Below are 16,880 nucleotides of genomic sequence, written 5' to 3' on the forward strand. Positions count from 1 at the left end.
TTTCCGCAATTGTCGCTTGCTCCATGGCCTATCATGGCCGTTGCAGCCAATGTGAGCGCGCTGACAGACGAGCTAATTATAGCCGTTGCGAAGCCCGATAGAAAGGCATTGCACTCAAGCCCTTAATGTAAAGCAGATCTCATGCTGACGCTCCTGTCCAGGACACTCCACATTTCAGGACCTTAAAACGTCGGACTGAAGACACTTTCAAGTCGCATGCTTATGCGCGCACGGATCAATTCGCCGTCGCCAGCCAACTTGAAGGACTGCAGGAGAAATTCCAAGTCCTTTGTAGGGATGAATTGGCTGATGCTTTGCGTATCCGAGTAACGGAGCTGCAAGAGCACCAAAGCTCATGGTTCCCCGAAATACTATCATTACTTCTGCAGCTGGCAGACCGCCCTGCTCAGCGGTCCAGGGTAGACCAGGTGGTGACAGCAAAGCCCAGAGAGGAAGCGAAATCGCTTGTCTGGGATGAATTGGACGCCGCTGGATCGGCATATTGTGGCGAGGATATTTGGGAAGATGTAGATTATGGTGCTGATTCCTCTGATGAGGACCTTGCATCGGTGTCCACTGACAGCTACCATACGCGCAATCAACCAGAAACGTCTGTCACAACAGAGGAAGACTACATGATTCCTGACGAAGTCTTCACATCTGGAGAGAACGACGAATTCATTGAATCGATTGCTAATGCACAATTTTGGAGAAATGAAGAGAGCCCGGCCACTGAAAAAGCTGGCCCTGCTTCTCAAATTATTACTGAGCTCCAGGTAGTAAGGGAGACTGTATTCATGTTGCAAGGTCTACCTACGTCTCTGTTCTGGCGATTCGATGGTAATGTTGAAATACATCGAAGATATACCATTGCAGACCTGTCGAATGAGGCATTCGTCTCATTACTGCGATCACTGAGCTCGACAGGAGCTAAACTGGATATCCTTAGGCAGTTTTGCAACACTCCACAGGAGATCCCTTATATGCAAACGTTTCATCGGGGCTTGGAGAGCTGTCTTAGAGAGTTCGATTTGTTTCTATCTAACGTGCAACACCAGTACCTTGCTCAGACATCAATCGTGTCCATCAGTCTTCTGCAGCTCTCAGAAGATGTTTATCGGGAGTCCAGACTGCCTTTGCTGTTGTCTGACCTGGTGTCTAGCTTGATGCCAAACACTTCAAATACTTCAAATACCGCTACGCAGTGTCTCGACTCACTTTATGATCTCGTGTGCCTGACACAAGCTGCTGGTGATGATGGCTTATTTAAGGCCCTTGCCAAGTTATTCTTCTCATGCTTCGAAACCTATGCACATCCCGTCCGTATGTGGATGGAGAAAGGCCAGTTGGATGATTCTGCAGCTGGATTTTTCATACGCAACAGTCAAAGTGACAGTGATCTGCGAACGCTATGGCATGATTGGTACTCACTGGATGCGATACTCCCGAATTCCCCGAAGTTTATCCAACCTTTTGCGTCCAAGATCTTCATAACTGGCAAAAGCATGGTTTTTCTGCGACATCTGAATACGTCTGAGGACGATGAGACTCCGCGGAAGGTCTCCTTAACACTGGACGAAGTTTTACCGCCAGACTCATCTGCGTTCTGCCTTCCGTTCTCCGTTCTACTCGAGTTTTCATTCGGAAAATTAGTTGATGAAAACCATGCCTACACTTCGGCTTTGTTAAGGACGGAGCTTGGCCAGCAATGTGGTTTGTGGACATCCCTTCAAGCACTGGAGTATATCTATCTCGGCAAAGACATGAGCATTTTCGGACCGATTGACAGCAAGATATTCGACCTCATGGACAGAGGGAAAGGTGCTTGGAGTGATCGATTCCTGCTTACTGAAGTGGCTCAAAGCGCCTTCGGTGCTTTGCCATTCATCGACCCTTCCCGGCTTCTCGTTCGAACACCCAAGGAAGCACACAGCAATGCAGTAAGCCGCAGCCGCTCAGTCAAGGTGCTAGACGCCATATCGTTCGACTACATCTTGCCCTGGCCTGTAGCCAATATAATCACGAAAGACACTCTTATGGGATACCAACGCATCTCCACTTTCCTTATGCAACTCCGCAGAGCAAAGCAAACGATAGTAAAGCAGCGCTTGCAACACAACAACCAATCTGACAAAATTCAAGATTCAAGGAACAACACGCTGAGCTATGCTCTCAGACACAACATGCTCTGGTTTCTCAACGCAATCTACAGCCATATGACTGATTTTGTCATCTCCGCAGCGACGAAGTCCTTGCGCAGTGACCTTTCTGCTTCTGCCGACGTGGATGCCATGGTAGCGGCGCATCGCTCATTCATGCACTCCTTGGAGGAACAATGCCTTTTATCCACCAACCTGAATGCTCTTCACCAAGCTATCATCACAATCCTTGACCTCTGCGTCAGCTTTGCAGACATTCAAAACTCACGCTATGGTGACCATAGCCTCGATCACGCGCGCACCGCCACCAAGAGCGCAAAATCTATGCATCGCAGGAACACACAGCGCTCTGAACCTGACCTGGATGACCCAAGCGATGAGGACGATGACGATGACTCCGACTTAGACGAAGATAACCTCGCTGCCTCGTTTCACGAAACCCACTACATGCAACGAGTACGAGATATCAAAGACCAGTTCAATCGTCTATTAGCGTTCATTGTGGCTGGTCTAAGGGGTGTAGGGCGTGTCGACGGCCAACTTAGTTGGGAGATATTGGCCGAGAAGCTCGAGTGGAGGAAGGCAAGTGGACAGCAGCAGAGTCTTATACTGTAATCTCTTCTTGTAAGAGGAGTTTGGCAATCGGCTAGGTTAGGTTTATGATACCCGGAAATTGAAATGTCTTCAATTAATTTAATATCTCTCCAATATATCGACTCACTTACTACACGGTGTTTATGAATCCAATTTTACAGCGAAGACATATAGATTGCACCATAGTAATCTGAGACAGTCAAGTCATGAGTAAAATACGGCATGACTGAAGAGGGCCGAATCCCCACGATATAAGCCCCATGTGATTCATTGAAAAGATCACATTCTGGTTCCTATTTCCTATGTAGAGTATTCGCGAGGCAGGTAAAAAGAGATTATTTCACAACATATCATCGTAAATGCATCAAGAGCTTAAGATGGAATATAAAATGTTCATAGTATAATTTATATCGTAAAGGCCAATAACATGCACCGCACATTTTCTCGACACTCATGTAATAGACAGCGGACAAAAGGATCCCCAATTTTGAGATAGGTAGTAACGAAAAAAAGAAGTGGCAAGGAGTAACTTATATGCTACCCTTTTAACCAACCCATCTTCTGGCGCTGTAGAAGACACGGCCCCAAGGACCGATGTCACCCCACTCTTCAGCCTTGGTAGGCAGGTAGCTGGCAATGCCACCCAGAACAGTACGCTCGGGGTGAGGCATGATAGCCAAGACACGACCGTCAGCGTTGCGGATACCCGCAATACCCTCGGGACTGCCGTTGGGGTTGGCAGGGTACTTCATGGTCGGCTTGAGGGTAGCAGTATCGACATACTGGACGACAGCACCGCCATCGTTGACGAACGACTGAGGAGTGGCGCCGGAAGCGGGAGCGAACGAGGCGCGACCCTCACCGTGGGCGACGGCGATGGGGAGAGAGGAGCCGTTCATGCCGTGCAGGAAGACACTGGGGCGGGAAGGATTGGGGTCGGAGACGCGGACCATGCAGACACGACCTTCGTACTGTTCGCTGGCGTTCCGCTCGAAGCTGGGCCAGTTCTGAGCGCCAGGGATCAGATCCTTAAGACGAGAAAGGAACTGGCAACCATTGCAGACACCAAGAGCAAAAGTGTCAGGACGCTGGAAGAAGGACTGGAATTCGTTGCGGGTGTTCTCATGCAGCAGGACGGACTTGGCCCAACCCTGACCGGCACCGAGAACATCACCGTACGAGAAACCACCACAGGCGGCGAGACCAACGAAGCTAGCGAGGGATACACGGCCGGAGATGATGTCGGTCATGTGAACGTCAACGGCAGAGAAGCCAGCATTGCTGAAAGCAAACGCCATCTCTGCTTGACTGTTGACACCCTGCTCACGGAGAATGGCAACACGGGGCTTGTTGCTGAAGGGTGACATTTGAGTCAGGCTGGTCATGAAAGGCATGGCCTTGTCCTTAGGGTCGAAGGTCAGGTTCCAGGACAGACCCGGGTCGGCATCGTCGGCAATGCTGGCAAACTCCTGGTCGGCGCAAGCAGCGTTGTCACGGATCTTCTGCATGTTGTAGGAAGTGGTGGCCCAGGTTTTCTGGAGGTTGGCGCGGCTGTTGCGGTACACCAGGGTGTGCTTGTGGTAAATAGTAAGGTTTGTCTTCGCCTTCTCGGAGACACGTCCAATCTTGTGGATCAGACCAGCAGGGGGACCGCAGGTGGCAAAGCAAGAGCGGAACTGAATTTCGTGCTCCTTGCGGACCTGGAACACGGCACCCAGTTCCTCGGTGAAGAGGGTCTCCACAACATCCTTGGTGCTGGAGCTGGAGCAGATGTTGTCGAGCATGATCTCAACACCGCAGCGTCCAGCGAACATCATCTCCGCAAGAGTGGTGAACAGACCACCGTCGGAGCGATCGTGGTAGGCCAGAACGATACCAGCGTCTTGCAGAGATTGCGTAGCATCGAAGAAGTCCTTGAAGATCTCAACATCACGCACGTCAGGGCATTCGTCACCGACCTGCTTAAAGACTTGAGCAAGAGCAGAGCCACCCAGGGTCTTCCGACCGAAAGAAAGATCGACGAACATGAGAACAGATTCGCCAACCTCCTCGGGACGACGAAGGGCAGGGGTCCAGGTCTTTCGGAAGTTGCCAACAGGGGCAAAGGCAGAGATAACCAGAGACATGGGAGCAGTAACCTCCTTGGCTTCCTGAGAAGCCTCATCCTTCCACTTCATCTTCATGGACATAGAGTCCTTTCCAACAGGGATGCTGATGCCAAGCTTGGGGCAGAGGTCCATACCAATGGCCTCAACAGCCTCATAGATGGCAGCACCCTCGCCTGGATGGTTGCTAGCCGACATCCAGTTGGCGGAAAGCTTCACACGGCTCAGGCGGTCGACCAGATCAGCGGCAGCAATGTTCATAAGAGATTCTGCGACCGCCATGCGTGCGGAAGCCGCAGGGGAGATCAAAGCAAGACTGGGCTTCTCACCCATGGCCATGGCCTCACCGGTCTTAACACCTTGAACCAACGCCGTGGCAGTGACAGCAACGTCGGAAACAGGAGTCTGCCACCGGCCAACCATCTGGTCGCGGGCAGTGAGACCACCAACTGTCCTGTCACCAATAGTGATGAGGAAAGACTTAGAGCCAACGGCGGGGAGAGAGAGGACCCTGTTCGCGGCTTCACCGATGAGTTCGAGGTTGTTCGAGGCCATCGATGGGAGATACGTGGTGAGGCTGGCATCCACAGCTGGCAGCTTCAACTTGCGAGAATCCACAACCCTAGTCATCTTGGGAGGCTTTCCGAAGAGGACAGAGAGAGGCAGGTCAATGGGCTTAGGGTACTCGGTGGAGTCCCTATCCAGAAGAATAAGTCTCTTCTCTTCCTCCGACGTGCCACCTCCACGACCGACGACGGAGAAACCGCAACGTTCGCGGTGAGCAATAGCAGTGAACTTGTTCATGCTCTCCTCGCCAACGGCCAGGACATATCTCTCCTGAGCTTCGCAGCACCAAATCTGCATAGGGCTCATGCTCTTGTCGGCACTGTCCACCTCACGAAGTTCGAAAGTGGCTCCTAGACCAGAGTCGTGGATCAGTTCAGGAAGAGCATTGGAGAGACCTCCAGCACCAACATCATGAATGAACTTGATGGGGTTGTTGTCACCCATGGCCGTGCATGCGTTGATCACTTCCTGAGCTCTGCGCTGAACTTCAGCGTTGCCTCTCTGGACACTGGCAAAGTCAAGATCGGCAGACCCTTCACCAGAAGTAATACTAGAGGCAGCACCACCACCGAGACCAATCAGCATGGCAGGTCCACCCAACACCACAAGGAAGGCTCCAGGCTTGACAACCTCGGGCTTCTTGATGGCATGGTTGGGTCTAACGGTTCCGACACCACCGGCAATCATGATAGGCTTGTGGTATCCGCGAAGCTCGGTCTGGCCGTTACCCACGTCAATCTCAGTCAAGAGGGTACGGAAGTAACCGGCGATGCAGGGCCGTCCGAACTCGTTGTTGTAGTGGGCACTGCCAATGGGTGCCTCAAGCATGATATCCAAGCTGCTTGCGATGTGGTTTGGCTTGCCAACATCGAGCTCCCAAGGTTGCTTCAGATCCGGGATGAGGAGATCGGAAACGCAGTAACCAGCGAGACCAGCCTTGGGCTTCGAACCCCGGCCCACAGCACCTTCGTCACGAATCTCACCACCAGATCCGGTGGCAGCACCGGGGTAGGGGGAAACGGCCGTGGGGTGGTTGTGTGTTTCGACTTTAGCCAGGAAATGAACAAGTTCCTTAGTGTGGTTCCATTCACCGGTGGCCGAGTTGGGAGCCCAGAAAGCGGATTCGTCTCCTTCAAGGACAGCAGCGTTGTCGCTATAGGCACTAACAGTATACTCTGGGTGCTTCTTGTGGGTGTTGCGGATCATGGCAAACAGACTGTTGGGCATTTGCTTTCCATCGATGACCCACGATGCGTTGAACTGCTTATGACGGCAATGCTCGGAGTTGACCTGAGCAAACATGAACAGCTCGACATCGGTCGGATCGCGAGCAATAGGGCCGTTGGGACCATAGGCTTCAGCCAGGTAATCGATCTCAGATTCTTCAAGAGCCAATCCAAGCCGCTTGTTTGCCTCCTGCAGGACCTCCTTGGGAGATTTGCCACTTCCGTGCAGAGGAATCGTCTCGAGAGGCAGACGACTGTGCTCGGAGAACATCAGGTGCAAGTCAGGTTCTTCCTCGCTGATGACCTGTGTCATCCGATCGTGCAAGATATCCTGGTACCCCGACTTGTACTCGCCAGAGCCTGCGCGCAGACAGGAGATCTTCATACCCCGCTCAATGCGGTTGACGTATTTGCGCAGGCCACAAACGTGGGAGATACCGGTAGCCTGAGAGCTCCAAGGGGAGATCGTACCAGTGCGAGGGAAGATGTGGAAGACATCGGAAGGACCATCTTCAGCGCTGAACGATGGCGGGACGTCGGTGATATCGCCATAGTGAAGGAGCTGTTCCAAGACACCTTGTTGGGGGGCGTCCAGCGGCTGGGAGAGGTAAACGTAGTGAACCCATTGGGCACGGACATCCTGTGCACCAATGCTGGCAGCAATTGCACGCCCACGAGAACGGGAGAAGGCAACAGAGCCAGGGATGGCCAAGTAGGTGGAGTCGGAGGCCATTGTGAAAGTTGTGGGTATTCGGTCGGTGCGGAATTTAGGGAAAAGGTAGGGAGGATAGAACGAGATGTAGCTTTTTAGGTAAAGAAGGGGAACAATGTAGTCCCCTGGGTGAAGGTGTCACAGACACACCTCTCGCGTGCGAGTTCGACTGACTGAGGAGCACAGCGACGGGCGTTGAGCTGCTCGTCGAGTCACAAAATTATTCTCCTCCACGGTTGCGGGTGGGAAAAACCACCCCGCGCTAATCCGCTTCCGGCTTATCGCCTCCTTATCGCTCACGTGCACAGCCTTTTTCCCCGGAAAACTGCAGGCTTCTGCCTCAGGCTGGCAGGTAATTGTTGATGACATTCTTAACATTCGCCACGAATTAGCTTGTGTGGGTATTATTGAATGGATAGCTCACCAATATGAGCTACATGCTGCTCAATGTAGGACTTCTTTATGAGGAGAGGAGTAGATCTTGAGTTCTGAAGTTCACTGTGCACACTACACCAAAGCTTTCGGAAAACGCTGGCTACAAAGACTCTATCATTAAGTTTAAACATGCATCACTCCAGACAATTGGATTAATCAAATAAATGGAGATAAGCTGGGTCATAGCTCAGAATTACCTCCTGGTGGGCGTTGTTGAGTGGTTGATAGTACCCGCTGGTGTTGTGGTAAAGGTCCATTCTCGATACTGTCCGCTGTGTGCAAAGGAATCAATTTCTGTTGGCCCAATGAGATGCAAATATTGAACCTTACGATCCGATAAAGAAAGCAAGCACAATCTGGTCTAGAGTCATGGACTCCACAAATCTGTTCTGGCTCGCCTTTTCCATTACAAACGGATTGTCTCCATATAAGGGATATTTTCCTAGTTGGGAAACATGCTCCGAGGGCGCCATTCCGGGGTGCTGGCGGAATTTCTATTCTTCAAGTAACAGCAATGCTCTCTAATCCTTGGCTTTGCAGCTTGGCAGCGGAGATTTCTTTCCATTTGCAAATGGAAGTGGCCGACTCTGACCGCAGCGCTTTGGATAGAGGATGAAAGCCACGCAATGCTGCGTGGCGTCTTAGCCATGATTCACCTTTTCACGGGAGAAATATGCCTTCTTTCCGTCTACTTTCCATGAAGGTCTGTTTCTGCTGAGACGGCGTGCCTCACAAGCGAAAGCTTTTTTTTGAGAAAGTAGTGGTATTAACACACACTACCTCTATAAAAATATATGCTCTGCCATTGTCCACGGACTTGCATCAACATACTTTGAAAGGAGTCTGATAAACCTTTTCCTGTAGGCAATAAGTAGAAGCTGTGATGTAGTAGTTATACTATCGTGGCATATTACCTGATCTGGCTAGCTCTCTAACTTCCTGATAGAGTAAGATATCTGCTGGCCGGCCCGATATACTGCCCTTTCAGGAAATAAATCTCCTATCATCCTTGGTCACGCTTTTACCTCGTATACGACCGAACTAGAACCTTCAATTGACCGGCGATCATAGCAGACATGACTGTCTATATAAGCAAGCAGAGGCCTCGCGTGGCTATAAGGGTTTTCATGCGCTACTTAAACGATAGTAATCATTGCACGGGTGTCTGCCTTCCAATGCATGACGACCGCTCAAGATATGGAGGAAATATACCGCTCCAACTATCCAAGCAACCATGTCTCCCGAGTCCTTACAGCCGATCCTACTCAAGGTCAGGTTGATCCTTTGGATCTTCCTTACCGTCAGGTGACCGAGAACGCCAACATGGAGGAATACACGACGGAAACCACCACAGGAGAGATCATCAAGCCAGTCCGGTCCGCTGCTACAGGGAAAACAGAAGACTGGAAGCTGGTAACCTTCAGTATCGACGATCCCGAAAATCCGAAGAATTGGTCCAAAGCCTTCAAATGGTATTGTACCATGGTGGTTTCGTTCACATGCTTTGTCGTCGCTTTTGCTAGTAGCGTCATCACAGCCGATATTGAAGGCCCTGCAGAACAGTTCGGCGTTTCTCGAGAAGTTAGCCCTTGTTGTTGTTACTGTTTTGTCATCGGCTTTGGTGTTGGTAAGTCATCTTAGTAATTTTGCTTCGATATGGTCACTGACTGCGCTCAGGTCCCATGGCTTTTGCTCCCCTGTCTGAAATGGTGGGCCGGCGGATTATATACGCATCCACACTTTTCTTAGCTGTCATATTCATTATTCCCTGCGCCGTCGCTCCAAATATTGGAACCCTCATCGTCTGCAGAGCCATTGATGGGATCGCGTTCAGTGCTCCAATGACGCTAGTGGGTGGTACTTTGGCGGATCTTTGGAAGAATGAAGAACGAGGCGTTCCAATGGCAGCATTCTCAGCCAGCCCATTTATTGGGCCTGCTATTGGACCACTAGCTGGTGGATTTCTTGCAGATGCTACCAACTGGAAATGGCTTTACTGGTTGCAGTTGATCCTTGCATTTGTTGCTTGGGTGCTGATCACTTTCACGGTTCCGGAGACATATGCGCCAACTCTCCTTAAGAGGAGAGCGAAGAAACTGAGAAAGCAAGAAGACGACCCTAGCTACGTAACAGAGACGGAACTAGATTCTCGACCTATGGGGGAGAAGTTGCGAGTTTTCCTCTTCCGCCCGTTCCAGCTTTTGTTTCTGGAACCGATTGTTCTGTTCATCGCGCTTTACATGTCGGTTCTATACGGTTTACTATACATGTTCTTCGTTGCGTAAGTGGTGTGCTATCTGATACTATTACTATCTTGCTAACTGCAGTGTCAGCTATCCTGTGGTATATCAATCTGGGAAAGGATGGAGTGCCGGCTCAACTGGCCTAATGTTCATCCCACTCGCCATTGGCGTACTTATGAGTGCGGCTTGTGCGCCTTTTGTCAATAAACACTACCTATCTCTTTATGCTAAGTACGGAGGAAAGCCCCCAGCTGAAGCTCGATTGATTCCGATGATGGCTTCTTGTTGGTTTATACCCATCGGTCTGTTCATTTTCGCTTGGACCTCATATCCCACTATCCATTGGATTGGACCTGCAATTGGAGGTTGGCCTGTTGGATTTGGCTTCATCTTCTTGTATAATTCGGCCAACAATTATCTGGGTATGTTCATCCTTATAGGTCATTGGGCGTTTCCGCTGACATTGTTCTAGTGGATACGTATCAGCATCAAGCCGCTTCTGCACTTGCCGCAAAGACATTCCTTCGTTCAATGTGGGGTGCATCTACTGTACTCTTTACTGAGCAGATGTACGATCGCCTTGGGTACCAATGGGCAAGCTCGTTGCTCGCTTTCATTGCCCTAGCTTGCTGTGCGATCCCGTATGTCTTCTACTTCAAGGGGGCATCCATTCGACGATTTTCGCGTTATGCCTTCAGCGACGACGAAGAGAATGGTGAGAAGAGCTAAGCATTTGTACAGATGACCGTATGAAGATATTGATCATCTGGAACTTTTTAACCCCAACAAGCTATCTCTTATCAAACACTCCTAATCTCCGCTCTTGAACCCTGCCAAATGCTGGAAAGACTGATGCGTTATTGATACCAAAGATTTATATGCACATAATGTATTTATTAATAGATTCTCTAACTATGACTCATGTATCGAATATAAATTGTGTCAGATTGTTACAGGATTTCTAGCATGAAACTTGCAAGTCTATATCAAATTGAGGTACTTGTACCTAAATAGTGTCTCAGATTGGCCGAGAATGTTACATCCACGAATCTCATTGCCGTCAAGCCTCCGAGCCGTTGACGAAACACCCTATCCGGCGACCCATAGTCTACTACTACTACAGCAGCAACTATGTGGACACTTCGAGACCAGTGAGGTACATCGCGGCTCCAGCACAATTTGAAGGCATTGCTCGGTAGTTGCAATCTGCTTTCAAACTACTTTTTTGATAGTCACGGTCTATTGGCACACTGTGACATGCTCGAACAAACGTGCAGCAACGACGTCTATGCTTATTGACATCTCGCCATGCACACAACTGCACTATTCTCGCTATCCATTGCTGCAGGTGCTGCCGTGGTGCAGACAGCAACAGGCGTCTGGCCACAGACTGAGACCAGCCTAGAGGGTATCGTTTGGAGATATCATCATAACTCCAGGGAATTGGATTGTTCCTAACGGTATGTAGCTCCCGTTAGATACCCGACCGTGTATCCCGGCTACGCGACGGGCTTCTACCCAGGAACATACATGCCCATGATGGTGGATTACGTTGCTGATTCGGCCTTCGCTTCACTGGACCAATACCCAAGTCTTGTATCCGGTCGCTTGGTCAATAGAACGACTCGTCTGCACCGGTGGGGACGGAATTACACACTGCAAGCTGGGAAATCTGTCAATTCAAGCAATGCTTTGGCGTCGTATCACCCTGCTCAGCCCGCAACAAGCAGAGTGCACGACTTTTACGAAATTTCTGTTTGATCAGCCGCATGAATATGCTCCATCGCAGGATGTGATGGATGGGCTGTTAGAGGAGTATGACCAAAGGCATAACTTTACACAGTCTCGAATTGTCGAAGCTGTGGGTAATCCTTTGGCTGCAACGTACTTTTGGAGTCGACGCCCGGTGTACCAGATAACAGCTCAGCGACGTATTTATATGCCTGGGAGGAAAGCTAAGGAGATGGATCACAAGTGATCAGCTTCAAGCTGCTTACCATGAGATTACTTTGTTTGTCATTAAGCGTGCAACTGGCCAGGTGACGGAAGGATCTACTTACAATCCTTCAGAGTATTCGACCCCGTTAGAACAATGTCCATCAATAGATTAGCTTGGTTGTCCATTGACCACGTCGTTAGGCTTATTATGGCATTTGTGAGATACCGCAGGATATAGCTAGAGGTTCACTCTGTCTCGTTGGTTAGGATTCATAGTTACCAGCCACTGCCTTACGTCACCTGCCTTGATAGTCTAGATAGGGCTTAGGGCACCGCCAAGCTTCCCCTCTTGTTCACGTGATCCTGATCTGTGATTAGTCATGGGATGCTGGACGGGGCCGGTGCTCGGCCAAGTCCGTCTTCAGCATTTCGTCTTTGCGCCCAGCTCTCGCGGTGATATTCTTGCTGCGAGATGATGCGAACCTCGCTCATCTGAATTGCCATTTCAAATCTGCTGCCAATGGACTGATTTATATAGTATTCACTATCGATGTGAAGCCCGCAACCTACAACCAGTGCCACGCCGCATTCTTTTCTCCCGCTCGACTCCGCTACGTTCATGTGGGAAAGCATCAGTATATCAGCAATACGCACTCATTAATCTAGAAATCGACGATCATACCTCATACCGAGTCTCTCTTTTATCATTTTTCTTTCACATAACTACGCAATGACTTCCCCGTACCAGCCCTCCATGTCGTACTCGCCGTCTGTAGCCGGCCCCGACATGACAGCACCTTCAGGTCCTTCAACTGCTTCGTCTAGACCGGTTTCCGACCTGCCCCAATCTCAAGTTGACGCAATCATCCGAACGAAGCGAAAGGCCCGCGAACCTAAAGCCTGCTACCCGTGTCACGCCCGCAAAGTCAAATGCGATCGAAACCTACCATGCGACGGTTGTGTCAAACGCGATCATGCCGATCTTTGTTCCTACGAGCGTCCGTCGAAAAAGCGCGTCATGACCGGTTCGCTTCCGCAAACGTATCCCGACGGATCTATCCCTGGTAGTCAGCCCACGAGCGCAGAGAATCTCGGATACGTGCCCGAGCCTCCTGTGCGTCTGAAACAAGAACCGGGTGTGAGTCGGCCAAGTATAACAGCAGCCGGCGGCCGTGTGTCGATTGCGCGCGAGGAATGGGACAATGTTCGTACGAGATTGAAGGAGATGGAGCAAACAATAAATAACCTGCGGGTTGGTCTGGAAAAGGCCGAGGAAGGGCAGGCTTCGACGTTGGAGACGAGCAGCGTGCGGAGCGGGGATGCGAGTACCCGATCCAAGGGTGCCTCCCCGGAGCGAGAGGGTATCCATGCGCCAAACACATTTGGCGAAGGCACTGTACACCTGGGATCTAGGTCTGTTCTGGCCTACATCTTGAATAATAAGTCGGGGTCGGATCAGCTCCAAGCGCTCCTAGAGGGCGGGATTCTGCCAAAGCTGGGATTGGATAATGAATCTGCGACGTATCCGTTCGTTGACCTGTGGTCATCAGATATGTCTTCATTCGATATAAGTGCCGTCTGCAGTGCACTGCCGAGTGACCAACAGTGCAAAGAGTTAGTTTCCATCGACAGCTGACTTGGTAGTGTAGTGGTGTTAACAAAGGGTTGCTACAGATTTTTCTATTATTACCGGGATATCGCAGGCGCCATATATCCGGTGCTGGAAGACGTCCCGCAATTCGAGATGAATCTTGATCTTATGCTGCGGAATAGAGCTGCCATGGGTGGTATGTATCGGGCAGATGCCGATCAAGCCCAGAAACCCTTTGGTGTCACTATCGCCTATATGGGCTTGCTGTTTGCAGTTCTTGCTTCTGGGTGCCAATCGTCGGATCTGCCAGGCAAAGAAAGAGAGCTTACGTCTCAAGTATACGGTAAGTTCTGTTTGCTCCGTGGCATATTGCAAGTACTCATCCAGTGCAGTATGCTGTTCCTATCAATGTCTTCGAATGACCAACTTCCTGTCCCAACCCACAATAGACGCCATGCAGACGCTGCTTGTGATTGGGAACGTGCTATCGTACAACATGAACCCCGGGATATCGTATGTCCTCCTTGGTATGACCCTTCGAATGGGGCTGGCGCTTGGCTTGCATGTGGAGTCCGGTCATTTCACTGCAGCCGAGCGATATCGCAGACGCCACGTGTGGTAAGTTTCTTGACTGCATTGCAGTGGCAGCTGCTAATAACGTCTAGGTGGTCCATGGCATGGCAGGATAGTCACTTCTCCCTTTCTTACGATCGGCCGTCGACAACAGCCGTGAGTCAGCCAGAAATTGCTTATAAAGAAGACCGGAAGCCCGGCGAGCTCTCATACTTCGAGACACTGTGTCGTATTATATCTCTAGCATTGGAGGTGGTCCGCAGCCGGATGTTGAGCCCGCACTCGCAACTGAGTTACAAAACGATCCAAACCTACAAAGAACGGATCCAGCAGATTATGATAGAGGCGAAACCACATCTTCGGGACCGTAAATACTGCCTCTCAGCAACCGAACACCTCGAACGGGTCGTGCTCAAGCTGCACTCGTCCTACTTTTCTTCTGAGCTCTGCCGGCCAGCGCTCAAAGCAAACGCCGACATTAGTGACCCCGCCTTATCCAGCATGCGTACCGACTGTGTGACCAACCTGATGACTACCGTGGAAGCCTATGTCGAGATGCACACCGTCAGTTCCCATGCGTCACGGTCATGGATTGCCCTGCAACGCGCCATCAGCTCGATCTTCCTGCTGGCAGTCACAGAGGAGGTCAAGGGACATTCTCGGTTCTGGACTCTCTTGCAACAACTCAAAATGATCATCGCCGAACGAGCCAACATCGAGGGCGACTACGGGGCCGCCACCGAAGCCGCCGCCGTTCCACCAGTTGACAGCGGCGCGCGTCTCGGTGCAGCCCCACCACCCCCAAGTACCGCAGCACCCAGCCCTGCGGGTATGAACTCAGCTTCTCCAGCCTCCGCCGCTGTGGCCGTCGACACGCAGACTCAATGGGCCAAGCCCTTGACAAAGACCCTTCGTGCTTTGGAGAAGTTGGAAGGCGCATTCAATGCGCAGGCGGCTCGTGCCAGCCAAGCCGGATCGCCGAATTACCTCAACCCGGGCATGGGTGTTCCGCCTGTGTCGGCCAGCATGACGCCGAGTCTCGGATCCTTGCCGCCGCCCACGCCGGAAAGCTCGACCAGCGGCGAGTGGACGATACCTAATATTCTTGACAGAGCACAAGAGTACATCCACCCACCGCTCTGGAGCTGAACGATGCCAACATAGGTTGTACTTTTGATTGATTATTTAGGCGTCTAATATATGCATCGGTAAAGGGGGTTGGTTGGCTGGGATGGCACGGCCGGCGCATGAAAATGGGACATGTATTGACTTTAGTTCCTAGTATCATATATTCCAGAATTATTCACCCACAGACTTTGCTTTCCAACTTCAACATTCAATCCAGTAAACCAATGGAACATCCATTCAATCCCTCGCAGGCAGGATCTGCCCCACACACTCCCCAAACCCAACCCCCTCCCCAGCCCAAGCCGTCAACCTCACCACATCCCCATCGACAAGATAACCTCTCTCTTCCTCTCCCAACTTCACCCTCTTCTTTCCCCCCTCCGTCACCTCCAATAGACACCCATACGACCCTTCTTCCTCCCCACTCACCGTCCCCGTGCCCAAAATATCCCCCGTGCGCAAATCACACCCCGTACTCGCCAAATGCGCACACATCTGCCTGATGCTCCAGAAGAGGTCCTTTGCGTTACCACGTCCCAGCACAGTACTACTACCACCCGTACCAGCTTCAAGCTCAGTCACAACATTGATATCATAATTAAACTTACCCGGATCCTGTAAATGAGCCGGTAGGGCAACTCTCGGCTCCGGACCGGGTGTCTTGAACGGCTGCAATGCATCCAGGGTGACGATCCACGGGGAGATCGTGGTCGCGAAGTTCTTCCCGTTTAGTGGGCCGAGCGGGATCATTTCGAGGCCTTGGATGTCGCGGGCTTTTCCCATTATATCATTAGTCATTGTGCTTGTGTTCATGTTCGATGTCTCGCTTGATTGGGTATAAAAGGCAACTGTTTAGGGCGAGGTAGGAAGGGAATACTCACCACTCCAATCATTCAACACCACCAAGCCAAAGATATGCTCCTCCGCATCCTGGGCCTTGAGGCCCTGTCCGCGAGGGAGGGGCTTCCCAATGACGATCCCCAATTCGAGCTCGTAGTCTAGGGCGCGACATGGGCCGAAGATAACTTTCTTTGTTTGCGGGAATGAGGGATCGGTTCGGTCGTAGAAGTGCCCCGAGGGTCTAGTGACGGGGGCGCCGGAGACGGAGATGGTGCTGGCGCGGCCGGCGTAGCCGATGGGGAAGTGGAAGAATGCGGGGGGCGGGGCCGGGTGGTTGAGGATGATTTGCCCCGCATGCTGGTTGTGGGGGAGGCTGGCGCTGTAGTCTGTTTATTTTATGTGTTTTTGTTAGTGGGGGTTGTTGAGGAGTAGGAATTGGGGTAAGTTGGGGGAGGGGCGTACCGGTAAAAGAAGGTATAGAGACGGGGAGATGCATGGTTACGGTGGTGATGTCTGCGGTGCTGGATTCGGGAAGGGAGGAGGTGGAGGTCTGGAGGATGGATTGCAGGACATGGCGGACTTGGGTTTGCGTAGTTCGGGGGAGGGAGGAGAAGGGGTTAAGAGTGGTGTTGGAGAAGATGTTGTCGGGGAGAGACGTAATGGAGGAAAAGAGGCCTGCGGATTGGAGGTCGGAGAGGAAGATGACGGTGTTGTTGAGGCGGGTTGCGCATTGGGGGGTGGGATGGGAGGGAGAGGAGGCAATGCCGTA

At 51.3% G+C, this 16,880-nt stretch overlaps 6 protein-coding genes across 6 annotated transcripts; 4 read left to right on the forward strand and 2 right to left on the reverse strand.

Annotated features, from left to right (window-relative positions):
* Positions 1–33: 33 nt before the first annotated feature.
* An02g09950 (uncharacterized protein) lies at positions 34–2,774 on the forward strand (the record flags this gene model as incomplete). The annotated part of the gene is made up of 2 exons (XM_059746538.1): positions 34–51; positions 162–2,774. The coding sequence occupies 2 exons, from the start codon at positions 34–36 to the stop codon at positions 2,772–2,774; spliced, it is 2,631 nt and encodes an 876-aa protein (XP_059600081.1).
* Positions 2,775–3,298: 524 nt separating this feature from the next.
* Positions 3,299–7,384, reverse strand: An02g09960 (uncharacterized protein; the record flags this gene model as incomplete). Its single annotated transcript, XM_001400087.1, has 1 exon — positions 3,299–7,384. The coding sequence occupies one exon, from the start codon at positions 7,382–7,384 to the stop codon at positions 3,299–3,301; it is 4,086 nt and encodes a 1,361-aa protein (XP_001400124.1).
* A 1,611-nt stretch (positions 7,385–8,995) lies between these two features.
* An02g09970 (uncharacterized protein) lies at positions 8,996–11,240 on the forward strand (the record flags this gene model as incomplete). Its single annotated transcript, XM_059746539.1, has 5 exons — positions 8,996–9,425; positions 9,476–10,079; positions 10,126–10,463; positions 10,514–10,756; positions 11,056–11,240. The coding sequence occupies 5 exons, from the start codon at positions 8,996–8,998 to the stop codon at positions 11,238–11,240; spliced, it is 1,800 nt and encodes a 599-aa protein (XP_059600082.1).
* A 109-nt stretch (positions 11,241–11,349) lies between these two features.
* An02g09980 (uncharacterized protein) lies at positions 11,350–12,645 on the forward strand (the record flags this gene model as incomplete). The annotated part of the gene is made up of 5 exons (XM_059746540.1): positions 11,350–11,449; positions 11,510–11,772; positions 11,855–11,925; positions 12,002–12,080; positions 12,358–12,645. The coding sequence occupies 5 exons, from the start codon at positions 11,350–11,352 to the stop codon at positions 12,643–12,645; spliced, it is 801 nt and encodes a 266-aa protein (XP_059600083.1).
* A 64-nt stretch (positions 12,646–12,709) lies between these two features.
* On the forward strand, positions 12,710–15,292 carry An02g09990 (uncharacterized protein; the record flags this gene model as incomplete). Its single annotated transcript, XM_059746541.1, has 4 exons — positions 12,710–13,593; positions 13,654–13,913; positions 13,963–14,188; positions 14,236–15,292. 4 exons carry the CDS (start codon positions 12,710–12,712, stop codon positions 15,290–15,292), a joined length of 2,427 nt encoding a protein of 808 aa, XP_059600084.1.
* A 216-nt stretch (positions 15,293–15,508) lies between these two features.
* On the reverse strand, positions 15,509–16,880 carry An02g10000 (uncharacterized protein; the record flags this gene model as incomplete). Its single annotated transcript, XM_059746542.1, has 3 exons — positions 15,509–16,119; positions 16,153–16,497; positions 16,574–16,880. Coding segments are annotated over 3 exons (1,263 nt in total), but the record flags the coding sequence as incomplete, so codon positions are not given.

The sequence above is a fragment of the Aspergillus niger genome (assembly GCF_000002855.4).
Source record: "Aspergillus niger supercontig An02".
NCBI lineage: Eukaryota > Fungi > Ascomycota > Eurotiomycetes > Eurotiales > Aspergillaceae > Aspergillus > Aspergillus niger.